This window comes from Lissotriton helveticus, chromosome 2_1 (genome assembly GCF_964261635.1).
Source record: "Lissotriton helveticus chromosome 2_1, aLisHel1.1, whole genome shotgun sequence".
Classification (NCBI taxonomy): domain Eukaryota; kingdom Metazoa; phylum Chordata; class Amphibia; order Caudata; family Salamandridae; genus Lissotriton; species Lissotriton helveticus.
Window position 1 is genome coordinate 45,824,582 of NC_136059.1, and position 13,765 is coordinate 45,838,346.

The 13,765-nt window shown below is 48.2% G+C and overlaps 1 protein-coding gene across 1 annotated transcript in view; it reads right to left on the reverse strand.

The window, feature by feature from the left end:
- LOC144817693 (long-chain-fatty-acid--CoA ligase ACSBG2-like) overlaps nt 1–13,765 on the reverse strand; it is a 383,515-nt gene that overhangs the window by 26,349 nt on the left and 343,401 nt on the right. Inside the window, exon 13 of the mRNA XM_078674441.1 lies at nt 9,249–9,495. Coding sequence (XP_078530567.1) covers nt 9,249–9,495 — 247 coding nt within the window. The remainder of the gene's footprint in view (nt 1–9,248; nt 9,496–13,765) is intronic.

The window sequence follows — 13,765 nt, forward strand, 5'->3', positions numbered from 1 at the left end:
ACATCTTGGCTGGACATTCCAATTCCAATTCCAATTCCAAAAATTCTTTATTTCGGCCACATAGGCCATAAAAGATGCAATAAAATACAATACATATTATTAAAACACAGTATTTACATATAAAAGATTCTACTGGACCTGCATGGGGAAGGGATACAAGGTAGTACAAGTTCAAGAAGACATTTTCTTCCTTATTATCCATGCTGCCATTAGAAATTTTGAAACAGCAAAGACAATATGGCCCAGAGTGTTGGTTTTCATATCCCTGTAGGCCTGTAGGTACTTCCTGAAGCCCAGGTTCCGACACAAAGGTGCTATCCAACGCCTCCTCGGGCTCTGGTAGGCGTGGCAACCAAACATTATGTGTAGATCATCTTCATCATGGGTTTTACAGCATGGACAGAGTTTGTCACCCCCTGTAGACCATTTGTAAGTGAATACTTTGGTGGGGAGTGTACCGAACCTCCATTGCAGGAACAGTTTCCTCGCCAAGAGAGGAAAAATAAAATCCATAAAAGGTTCAAACACATAAGAATTTTTGGATTCCATAAAACGACCCGTCAAGGTGCCACGTCAACGAGGTATTTGTTCTTGTACAGCTGGGCAAGAGTTTTACGCGTAATCCTTTGACAGCCCTGAGCTGGGTCATCCCATAAGTCTGGCAAGTTCAGGCTAAACAATTCCGACTTGATAAAGGCCAGCCAGGGAATTTTGCAGTTGGCATTCAGCCTCATAACATGAATAAGGTCCTGTCTATAATGATACAGTTCCTCGGTGGTCCATATCCGATGCCAAAACTTCACGGGTTTCGACAGAAGATCCTCAGCAATAGAGGGAAGGCCCAAGTCTAGTTTTAAGGGGAGGAGCGGGGTACCTTGCGGGAGAGCAAGTAGGCGTCTCAGAAAACTATTTTCCACACCTGCCAGAACCTTCCCTGCTTTATGTCCCCACAGCTCACTACCATACATGGCTGCAGCCTTTGCTTGGGACCTGTATGTTTCCAGCGCCGGGCTTACAGGTTTAAAGGTGGACTTATTGGCCACTTTCAAAAGTGCGCCCGATAGCTGGGAAAGTTTCAGCCTAGATCTCGCTACCTGGCAGTCCCATGATAAATTTTCTTGAAGTGTTACCCCCAAATATATAAAGGTCGAGACCCTCTCAAGACTAGTTTCCCCCAGTTTAGGATTGGGTCTGGTTTTGGTAGGGGGGTTGAAGATCATAAACTTAGTTTTTTCCGTGTTCACCTCCAACCCATGTTGGCGACAGAAAAGGCCAAAACCATTTTCAATCCTCTGAATCCCCATGGGGGATTTGGAAAGCAGGAGGGTATCATCAGCAAACATTATTGCCGGGACCCTCCTGCCTGCCAAAAGCGGGGCATCATTGTCCTTAACAGCGTCAAGATGTTGAATGACGCTGTTAATATAAAGACAGAACAGGGTCGGGGCCAGGACACAGCCCTGTCTGACGCCTCGACGGACCGGGAATTTGCCCGAGAGCTTACCATCCCTCCCACACCTTACTTGTGCATAGTTGTTCTCATGCAACCTGATGATGATACTAAGGAGGTGGGGGGGTACTCCTAGCTTTTGCAAAACCTCCCATAGTTTCCCTCTGGGGACTAGGTCAAAGGCTGACCTCAGGTCCACGAAGACCATGTACAGTCTTCCTCCCTCTAACGTTACCGTCTTCCAATACAGGAGAAGGAGGCGGAAGATTTGGTCCATGGTCGACGTGTTCTTTCTGAAGCCAGCCTGGAGGGGGCTCATGATGTCATTGTCCTCCACCCAATCTAGGAGATGGTTAAGGATAAGGCGCGCAAAGAGCTTTTGGGGTACATCTATTAGGCTAATAGGCCTGTAGTTGGCGGGGAGCAGAGTGGATCCCTTCTTGTGGATTGGAACAATCTCTGCCCCCAGCCAGGACCCGGGGATTGCCATACCTCCTAGAATGGCATTGAAAAGGATGAGAAGGTATGGACCCCAGATGTCCGGGTGATGCCTGAAAAGATCCCTGGGTAACCTATCCAGACCTGGCGCCTTCCCCAACGGTAAATGCTCCAGGGCCGCCTCCACTTCCCCCAGGGATAGTTCCATGCCAAAGACCTGAGAGCCCGAGGGCGCTAGTAGGGCTGTATCAGGGCAGGAATTAATGTCTTGGTAAAGCACCCCAAAGTGGGCCTCCCAAACCACGGGGGCAATGTTAGGTTCGATTGCTTTTTTGAGTTCCCCTATCCCATTATTTACAAGGGCCCAAAATTTCCGGGAGTCCCTAACTTTTAGGGCGTCATGAAGGTCCTGCCAGTGGTTCCAGTCCCACTCGGACCTAGCGATCGCCATCACTGATTTGTAATACTTCCTAAGATCACATACCTTAGCCTTATTTGACCCCTCTTTTATTGCAGCAACGAGCTCAGATTTTGCTGCCCTACAAGAGGAGGTGTACCAGGTGGGAACATGGGTCTTTTTCTTTCGGATTGGCACCTCCGGGTGAAATACCTCAGCCAAATCCCTCACTAGGTCCTGATGTATGTTACCCAGTTTCTCATTGTATTCTGGGCTTCTTTGTTCATTTAGAAGTACGTCCACCTCCATAAACCTTGGGAGTGCCAACTCATATAGCTTATTGATGGCCTCTTCTGAACTCACAAGCTTTCCCCACTTAACCCGGCGCCTATTTGTTGTAAGGAGCAAATCCCCCGTGTCTTCCCCTCGATTTACTGCGGATGTGCCCGCTGGAGGCAGAGGGCACTGGATGTTTAAACACAGGGCATTGTGGTCACTATCTGACCTATTTATTACCCCAAAGTCGAGGACTTTTGGCCAGAGTGTAATGTCCAACATGATATAGTCTAGCCTCGACTCATGACCCCTTCTATTGAAAGTACACACTGAGGGGGTATCGGAAGGAGTACGACCATTACAAGCCCTCAGTACGTAGTTCAGGGTAAGGGACATGAGTTGTATTGCTAGGGGGGACCAGGCTTTGGGGTGAGGGGAAGACGAGGGTGGGACCCCCCAGTAGTCATCCTCGGCCGTAAGGGCACCATCCAGTAGGCCTTCCAGCGGTTCAAAGTGGCAATTGAAGTCTCCTCCAAGCACCACCTTGAAATCTCCTGGAAGTTGACCCAAAAAGGAGGACAGATCGTTTAGGGTCGGTGATTCATTTGGCGTGGCAACTGGTCGCGAGTAGACATTAACAATAGCCCACGGTGGATTGCCAGGCCATGTGAGCCGAACACACTGAATGTCCTGCGAGTACGTGTGTACCTGTTCTGCCTGGCACCCAGTGTGACTCGCAATCCAGATTGCCAAGCCACCTGACGGCCTCCCCCTCCCACTCCATTTGGCAGGGATTTCAAATATTTCAAACCCTCTCCTAGTTTGGGTGTCCCTCGCCCATGTTTCCTGAAAAAGGAGGATGTCACTGCCACCTACTAGGTGATCCCACTCCGGTGAGCCTTCCTTATTTGCAATTCCTGCCACATTCCAGGAGAGAATTCTCAACCCCGGATCTGGTGGTAGAATACCTTGACCTCCAGTAGGAGGTTGCGCAATGACTATGGATGGGTAAGTGTCTGGCAAAGCAATATTGCAAACCGCGGTGGCGGATGGCCCAACCAACTCCGCCACCCTAGGTTGCAAGATATGGTCAGACCCGGTGTTAAGTGGGGGTCCCTGTTGACCCAGACTGTCGTCCGTGATATCCATTCGATCTTTAGCGGTATCCTGCGGGCCGTGTTCAGTTACAGGGGCTGTACTCAATCCCACCCGACTTTGCACCTCATCCACCATCTTCCCAGGACCAAGAGAAGTCTCCCCGGTTTGTGGTCAGTCGACCTGATCCAAACAGGAAAATCTATTATGATGTATAAAATTGGCCTGGGCAGGTGGTAAGTAATGCCTTGATCTATAACGTGAGCCATCTACAGCAAAGCCTACTCTGGTCCACCCCTTCTCCCTCCCTACCTCTGTGTTGCTAACAATTGGATAGAAGTGTGAAAGGGGTACTAGTTCAATGTTGGACTTGTCAGGCCTTACAAGCCAATTGCAGATGTAGTTGGCGACGTGCGGGCTTTTAAAACTTACAACGATACAATCCCCTACCCTATTCTTTAGAGTAGGGCCAATCCATGGGATCCTCCTAACCATCAAAACCTCACCTTTCAGGTTTGGGGGCAGCGGCCTGTTAATACTAAGCCAGCTTATAACCTTGTTGCGTAGAGAGTCTTGAGGCTCCCTTATATCACCAGTTAACTCAGGTACTCCCACCATAATTGCCGTGTATGGAACTGCTTCTGGGGGCAAATTAATCACCCTGCGCCTATCAGGGGGGGGAGTGATACCACCAGTGGGACCATTGGTGGAACTCACTACCCCCCCCCGATTGTGTCGCAGGAGGTGGCTTAGATCTCCTGGGGGCCGGGACAGGGGGCCTAGACGCTGAAGGTAGCAAAGGGCGCGTCTGGGGAGCAGACGCACCGTTTGTGCTCAGCGGTACCCTATTAGAGACCTGGGACGGTGCAGAAGACAGTGGTCTATTCCCAGATGGATCCCGGGGAGCTACAGGAGCATTTGTAGGTGACCCAGGGCTTTTCCTCATGTGGCTGTTTTCCAAGGCCTGGAGTCTACTCTCTATGGCGTCCAATTTAGCTGAAATGGGGATTAACAAATTCTTAAAAATGGCTGTTAGTGAATTGATTATTGTATCAGTGCTATTAGAAGTTGCCCCACCAAAGATAAATGGGCCCGAAGGTAATGGTAGGGACGCAGGAGCTGGAGAGCCCATGTGATCCGACCTAGACCCTGATAAAATGAGCTCAGGGGAGGCCGAAATGTCTGTACTATCACCCTGGTTTGAATCAACTATATCAACTTTGGCCCTTTTTGCCTTCTTAGATTCCCTGGACCTTTTCCTTTTGGGAGGTTGTTCCACTCCGCTGCCTGCAGGCTCTGTAAGCAGGGCAGCCTGTCCCGCTTCATGCGAGTCTAATCCCATATTATCCGGAATGGCAGATTGGTCAGAGATCCCAGATGGCCGGGAAGAGTTCCTATCCCTCTGCGTTAGAGGAGTTCTTATCTGCTGAAGGACAGACTCAATGGTCTGATCAATACTGTCCAATAGTGACATATGGGTAGCGTCCAAAGGAATAGGTGTACTAGCATCTGTTGAAAAAGTATCCCCATGGTCCAGAAACACACTTTCGGGACCCATCTCGAGGTGCGTTTCTGTGACTGAGTGGCATTTGCTAGTTTGAATACTCGCCTTTGGGAAGAATTTTTCCATCGTACTTATACCTTGTTGGGCAGACTTACTCCGTGAAGTTCTAGTCGCCATTATGGAGTAAGTTGAAAGGGGCTATTAAGGAGGAGGCGTCAGAGGGGTGGCCCGGTCCGGTCTCTGCCGGCCTCTAACGGCCTAGAACGGCCCGCTCTTAGCCCGGTCTTCGCTCCGGGCTGCGTCCCGCGCTGCGGGAGATTTAGCCCTAGATATAGGAAGTGTTAGAGGGCGGTGGGCGGGCCGGCAGGGAGAGCGGACCGGAAGTTGACCACGGTCTGTCAGGGACTCCTGGGAATTGGAGTCCCTGTCACGCTCGCAGCCCTGCAACCCTCCACCGACGCCGAAAAAGTGTCTCCCAGGTCTCCCGGACTGTTGCTCCTCGCGTTGGTCTGGCGCAGCGGCACCCGCGGAGCGGGTGCTGCAAGGTGTCAAGGAAGTCCGCAGAGACCACGCAGAATCCAGGCAAGGTAGGCGCGACCCAATGCGCTTTGGCAAAAGTTAGAAAGGTGTCCCAGTGGGGCTTGTCAGCCAGGGGTTTTAAAATGCACTCCGGTGGGCGGGGGCGGGCCGGCAGGGAGAGCGGACCGGAAGTTGACCACGGTCTGTCAGGGACTCCTGGGAATTGGAGTCCCTGTCACGCTCGCAGCCCTGCAACCCTCCACCGACGCCGAAAAAGTGTCTCCCAGGTCTCCCGGACTGTTGCTCCTCGCGTTGGTCTGGCGCAGCGGCACCCGCGGAGCGGGTGCTGCAAGGTGTCAAGGAAGTCCGCAGAGACCACGCAGAATCCAGGCAAGGTAGGCACGACCCAATGCGCTTTGGCAAAAGTTAGAAAGGTGTCCCAGTGGGGCTTGTCAGCCAGGGGTTTTAAAATGCACTCCGGTGGGCGGGGGCGGGCCGGCAGGGAGAGCGGACCGGAAGTTGACCACGGTCTGTCAGGGACTCCTGGGAATTGGAGTCCCTGTCACGCTCGCAGCCCTGCAACCCTCCACCGACGCCGAAAAAGTGTCTCCCAGGTCTCCCGGACTGTTGCTCCTCGCGTTGGTCTGGCGCAGCGGCACCCGCGGAGCGGGTGCTGCAAGGTGTCAAGGAAGTCCGCAGAGACCACGCAGAATCCAGGCAAGGTAGGCGCGACCCAATGCGCTTTGGAAAAAGTTAGAAAGGTGTCCCAGTGGGGCTTGTCAGCCAGGGGTTTTAAAATGCACTCCGGTGGGCGGGGGCGGGCCGGCAGGGAGAGCGGACCGGAAGTTGACCACGGTCTGTCAGGGACTCCTGGGAATTGGAGTCCCTGTCACGCTCGCAGCCCTGCAACCCTCCACCGACGCCGAAAAAGTGTCTCCCAGGTCTCCCGGACTGTTGCTCCTCGCGTTGGTCTGGCGCAGCGGCACCCGCGGAGCGGGTGCTGCAAGGTGTCAAGGAAGTCCGCAGAGACCACGCAGAATCCAGGCAAGGTAGGCGCGACCCAATGCGCTTTGGCAAAATTTAGAAAGGTGTCCCAGTGGGGCTTGTCAGCCAGGGGTTTTAAAATGCACTCCGGTGGGCGGGGGCGGGCCGGCAGGGAGAGCGGACCGGAAGTTGACCACGGTCTGTCAGGGACTCCTGGGAATTGGAGTCCCTGTCACGCTCGCAGCCCTGCAACCCTCCACCGACGCCGAAAAAGTGTCTCCCAGGTCTCCCGGACTGTTGCTCCTCGCGTTGGTCTGGCGCAGCGGCACCCGCGGAGCGGGTGCTGCAAGGTGTCAAGGAAGTCCGCAGAGACCACGCAGAATCCAGGCAAGGTAGGCGCGACCCAATGCGCTTTGGCAAAAGTTAGAAAGGTGTCCCTTCCAAATAAGTTGAACCTCTGTCTGAAAATCCTCTCTGCTCTCCTCCTCCTCCTCAAGTAGTTTTGCCGCATGGCAAGGGGCAGAGCAACAAACACATTCAGCGACATGTTGAAAGGGTTTGTGTGTGTCTGCTCTGCATTTATACATCCTGCGAGGCTGGCATTGGCTGCAGTGTGTCAGCTGATGCATGGTGGGCGATGTTAGGCACTTGGACAGGTGTTTGCCCTTGAGGAAAATAATCAACGACCACGATGCGTATATTACGGTGCGAAATCGGAGATTCCAACCCAAAATCGGAGATTCCAGGCCGTAAGCGGAGATTCCGGGCTGTAGGCGGAAATTCCGCCCCGGTGGTGGAATTTCCAGCCCAAGTGCGGATGTAAAGTTAGTAGTCGTAAATCCATTCTGTGAAAACCCAAAGTTGTAAGTTTATTCTGTGAATACCAAAAGTAGTAAGTGCATTCTGTGAATGCCAAAAGTAGTAAGTTTAAGATTTTGTCATAAGTTAGTTCTGTAAATCGGGCCCATGGAGATGTTGTCAATTTGTCTATCAATATTTTCAGTTTCAATGGAGAGATCTATAGACAGACACATGGGATAGGGATGGGCACATAAGTTGCTCCTACGTACACCTTTATACCCATGACTGTTTAGTCATGAGAGAAGTAGAGAGATACTGGCCTTTGGCTAATATCTTCAGTGACCACACCTGCCACATAATCGTTTCAGAGCCTGACTTATGCCGGCCTCGAGATATGTCCTGCCACGCGACTAGCCTGATTCTAAGGCCACCTATGAGCATGCCGTGGTTCCCCACCCACTGAATGCGACCCTGTACGCCCTCCTAATCGTTTGGGACCCCTACTCCGTCCCGCACAACCAAACTTGGCAGAGTCTCTAATTGCCCTGGATCCTGCCCCTCCTGGACTGTTGACAGCGCGCCCTCCTGCCACTGCCATATAAAATTATCATAACCTGGTCCTGATGATGGCCTAACAACCATACAGGTCAAAATGCCATTGACTTTAACAGCTGAACTCCCGGCGCCCCTCTCAAGGACACCCGACTTTCATGACCTCTGTATTCAACATAATTTTTATTGTTTGGTTATCCTTACTCTGTACAATTTTAAACATCACTTGTTCACCATTGCTGTACATACCACATCTTGTGTCACTCGCGCTGTCACAAACCTTCACGAGCACTTGTGCACAGTATCCAACAGGTTACGTCATTCAATGTAACGCATTGCAACCTTTCCATATGTTTGATCATATGAGGTTTAATATGTCAAATATGTAAATTCATCAATACAATTTATATTGCAAAGAATCTTGTCTCCCTGGTTTTCTCCCCTTCTTGATTTATTTCTCAGCAAGTAATTGTGCTATTTGTAATTGACCTCCAATTGACACCCTTGTGAGACATTGTTGTATGTTACACTTAATCGTTTGGGGCAGATATATTGATGATATACTATGCATCTGGAAAGGCTGACAAACAATCCTGAGAGCACAATTGGAGAAATGTATCAACAACATATGGAACATCAAGACAACCTCATCCTTTCTACCAAATAAGTTGATTTCTTTGACATCACAATCTATATCAAAGAGAACAAATTACACACAAAAATATTTAGAAAGGCTACAGCATCAAACTCAACCTTAAGAGCAGATATCTGTCATCCACATAGTACCATTCGAAATAGCCCAAACGGAGAATTATAATGAATCAAAGACAGTTTGCTGTGATAAGGAACTATCAAGTCAAACTGTGCCTTGAAATGCCTACTCTCCACCTCTTTTGTGAGATTCATGGGCGTAAATAATGTTAGACTTTTGGTGGAGATCTCCATACACTGCTAAATGGGCATACACCTGCTAGGAATCCCTTTGTAAATTATTGACAGGTGCATGTAATGGAAATTAGGTCTTATAGATATGTTTCCAATGAAATTTACTAACTCACCCTATGAACTGAGTAGCCTAAATGTATCCACTGTCATCTGGGTACTCACTTAGCTCTCACCCATCAATTGTGCCCCGTATAATTGACTACTGTGCTGGCATGTGGATATTTGCCGATCTCTACCTCATAAACTGTGAATACTAAAGTCTATCAATCTACCATGTGAGTACTCACCAAGCTCTCCCCCATCGATAGATAAATCCTTCTCCAGTAAGGCCCATTTCTGAACCCTTTGGGCATTGGAAGCCGCCCTTTGATTGACCAGATCAATGCCTTCCTGGATGGCCTTGTAAATTACTGGGTCTTTAGATTTCACCACATCCGACACTCGCGTAGCCCTGCTGCCCAGCTGCTGGCAGAAATTGATGGCATCAGGAGTCAGATCATCCGCGGGTTTCAATGTTTTTAGATCTGTGGTACACTGAGAGTAGATGAAACAGCAAAAGAAGGCTCTGTAATGATTTCCTTTGCAAAGATTTGTAATTAGTGACAAAGAAAGAGCACTTGTTCACAATATTTTAATGAATGTCTTCATCTACACTAAATGGAACACCAACCTTAGTTGAAAACTTGAAAGGGTGATTTATGGAGGTTCGCTGTAGAAGACACATGTTTTGACCCCCTGCTTCATGACTTACTGGACAGCTCTGCTCTACAGTTTGGTGATTTTACTAAATACCTCATGCATAAACAAATTCAGGACTGATTCCATACCATCTTACTTTCTTTGCTTTGTGGTATTTTAAGACAATTTTGACATCAGGAACAGAGTCATTGTTATTGAATGATGCCTTGCACATTGTCCAATGTAAGGTAATAATCTCACACCAGGACCCACTGTCTCCACTCCCAACACCATCACCTACAAATCATTGCTTTCAAGTGTTAGTTTAAGGCAAATAAAACAAAACTAGCACATGAAGAATACACATGGCAGTCAAATGAAAGTCCTGAACTGGAAACAGTTGATGATCTTGAGGGAGGTGATTACCCATAACTAGAACCTTGGAATGTTGAGAGCTCCATTGAAAACAATGAAGTGCTTGGGGCTTCTAATGGCCAGTAGAAGCCCGGAGCTTCAACATTCAAATGTTGTCCTTCACAACTGTTGCTGTGAACAAAGGCCTTATGGAGACTGAAGGGATTTCAACCCCCTAGGGGGTTTTGTTTTATTTGTTAGAACATTCTGCCCTCTAGTGGCGGGATGTCTTGATAGCCATAAAGCCCTCAATAGCTGGGCTGATCTGGCATTAAATTCCCACTACCTTGTTAAAGGATGCTGGAGCGCCCTTCAATGGCCGGTATGGCTACATTCAAGTTGCAAATACATCAATAACATTTTCTAAAAATTATCAATAGCTGATGTTTTTTACTCCATACTGTATCCAAACCATGGGTGAATCCAGAACTGTCTTCCAGTTTCCATTGGATAAATGACGCCAAGCAATATCAAATGTTGAGTAATATTATCTGCCTATCGTATGTCATGGGAGCATGATGAGATTATCAGTGGTGACTGGTTTCACAACACTTTTCTAACATGTCACTTCATCTCCTAGATTGAATGCCTTAACTGACGCGACCCACCAAACAAATCTCCCTCTCATGGAAAAGAAGTATATATGTCTGCTTGTGTGCTGGGGAGGTAGTTTACCCTAGTGATGAAGAGACCGTGACAATGCAAAGTCTAAATCTCATGATTATTCTCGTTGGTCAATTAAGGGCGGATGGTCACAATTGTCAATGTAGAATGGTGTTTATCTTCCAGTTTTATTCTAAGGAAATATGCATAACTCATCAGGCTTAGTAAATGCAAAAACAAATCGGAAGGATAGCATGAATTTTGCAGACAACACAGGGACAAATCATTGGACTGTGCTGAAGCAGTGGCTAGTGAGTTAGAGCTTCCTAGAACAAACAGAAGAACAGGTGGCGGTGAAACTAGATTTTTTCCCTTTAGAACACAAAAACATAAATATCACACACACACTGAACTGGAGTTGTCTCCAAGGTCTGCCAGTGCTTCCTTGTCTCTTGAGGTCTGTGGCACAGATGGTATTAATTTATTATTTATTTATTTATTTGTTGGTCTTATAAAGCGCACTATCACCTGACAGGCATCCTGGCGCTGATAGCTCAAGAGAGGGAAGAAGAGTGTCGGAAAAGGTCGGTCAGACTACATTACTTAGGAAACAACCAGGTTTTAACTTTTCTCCGAAAGGGAAGAAGCTCCGCGGTGTGCCTGGTCTCGTGTGGGAGCAGATTCCATAATTTGGCCGCCGCTACCTGAAAGGATCTGCCTCCCGAACGGACCTTCTTAAACCGAGGCACATCCACCAGTCTAGCCGATGAAGATCGAAGCAGTCTGATCGGAGCGTGCCAGACAAACTTGGATTGCAGGGACAAAGGGCCCAATCCATGAAGAGCTTTAAACACCAGACATAGCGCTTTGAACTGTACCCTTTGTCTCAGAGGGAGCCAATGAAGTTCTGCCAAGGCTGCCGGCGCATGAGCTCTTCTGGGAAGCCCCAACACCAACCTTGCGGCCGCTGATTGTATTCTCTGGAGCCTTTCCAGCAGGAAGCCAGGAGATTCCAATAGTAAGGCATTACAATAGTCAAGCCTACTAAGAATCGTACACCTGACCACTTGAGTGCGCGCCTGGAATGGAAGTAGAGGCAATATCTTCCGCAGAGACCGCAAGATAGCAAAGCAACAAGATGTCGTCTTCGCTACATGAGTCTCCATGCTGAGTTTATGATCAAGCATAACTCCTAGGTTGCGGACTGCCTCCACGGGTCGCACTTTAGTCGCGGTCTCAGGAGGCCAAAAATTCTCAGGAAAAGGACGGGAGATCTTATTCCCAGCGCAAAAAAGCACCTCCGTCTTTCCGGCGTTAAACTGAAGGGAATTACCCCTCAGTCAACGCGACGTGTCCAGTAGGCAGTTGTGGAAAACCTCCACCGAAATCGATTCTTCTCCCTCAAAAGAGAGAATCAACTGCGTGTCATCTGCATAATTTATAACCTAGATATTATAAGATTTGATGAGCGTAATCAGGGGTCTTAAATAGAGATTGAAAAGGATCGTGCTAATAGCCGAGCCCTGAGGCACCCCATGTGGAACAGGAGAGAACGCAGACTGGAAAGGAGGCAACGATACCGCCTGCTGTCTCTCCTGCAGAAATGACTGAAACCACGACAGAACGATGCCTCTTACCCCAGCTTCACTTAAACGGCCCAACAAGATCTCATGGTTAACCGTATCAAAGGCGGCAGACATGTCAAGCAGAATAAGCACCGCTGCCTGACCTTTGTCTGCACGCCTCTGAAGCTCGTCCATGGCAGTAACCAAGGCCGTTTCAGTCCCGTGAGCCGGACGGAAGCCAAATTGCTCATCCTCAAGTAGGTGGTGTTGTTCCAGATGATTAGATAGAGCCAAGCTGACTGCGCGCTCAACAACCTTTGCAGGAAAAGGCAGCAAGGAGATCGGCCTGTAGCTCTTGGAACATTCCGGGTCTAAGGAAGGCTTCTTCAGTAATGGAGATATCAAAGCCTGCTTCCACTGAACTGGAACCACCCCCGTACCCAGAGACTGATTACGGATCAGGAGGAGGGTGGGAAATAATTCCTCCTCATATTCCTTCCAGATCTTATGCGGGACAGGGTCCAAAGGAGAACCAGATAAAATGCCCCGTGACAACCCACTAAAGACTTCTTCCATAAGCAGCGGAAGCTCGAATAAGGGTTCCCCTGATGGCCAGACAGGACCATCAGCTTTGTAACCAGATCCAAATGCCCGGTGGCTGAGGGACTGCCACTCTCCGGAGAGTCCAGATCCTTAATAATTAATTAAACCATATCAATCTTAAGGATTTGAGCAAGATTTGAGATGTCAACAAGGATGTCATCAATTGTTATTTAACATGTCATGAGCAATGTAATATGTGAAGCCATAGCAGTGCATGGTGTGGGTGCAAGTTATAGTTGACTCAGTAAACTATACCTTTGTGAATGTTACTGTTTTTTAAACATTAGTTTTAATCTCACTTCAGTGCCTAACAATAATGTCACTTTAGCCTTTGTTTTTTCAGTGAAAAAAAAAATATATATATATATTTACACACACATACATATATATATTTGTGTGTGTAATATACACACACACAAATATATATGTATATATATATAGTTTTATTTATTTATTTGCCTATAAAAAGGAGGCATATTCAAATATAAGGTGTGAGGCATGTTACCGGGCTACAGAGGAAAACAGCCTTTGAAGAAGCTTTTAGCGAAAAACGTCAGGTCGCTTCTCGTGGGCTGTGGAGTCTACGGGGCATTGCTGGTTCTGGAGTGCACCCCTGCCAGCTGAGCGAACCTGGAGCATATATATATATATTCACTGAAAAAACCATAGGTTATAGACCATATATAGTTAGGAATTTGCATTTACAAAACCTTGAAAATTCACTGAAAAAACCATAGGTTAGAGACCATATATAGTTAGCTGGACATTTTATTGACATAAAACCAATGAAATTCCATATATAGTTAGTTGCACTAACTATATATCGCGCACCCGCAATCCACTGCTGATGATGTCACATATTACATCATTCATGACATGGTCAGTGACATCACTGATGACATCACTGATGACATCTCAAATGACATCACTGATGACATCAC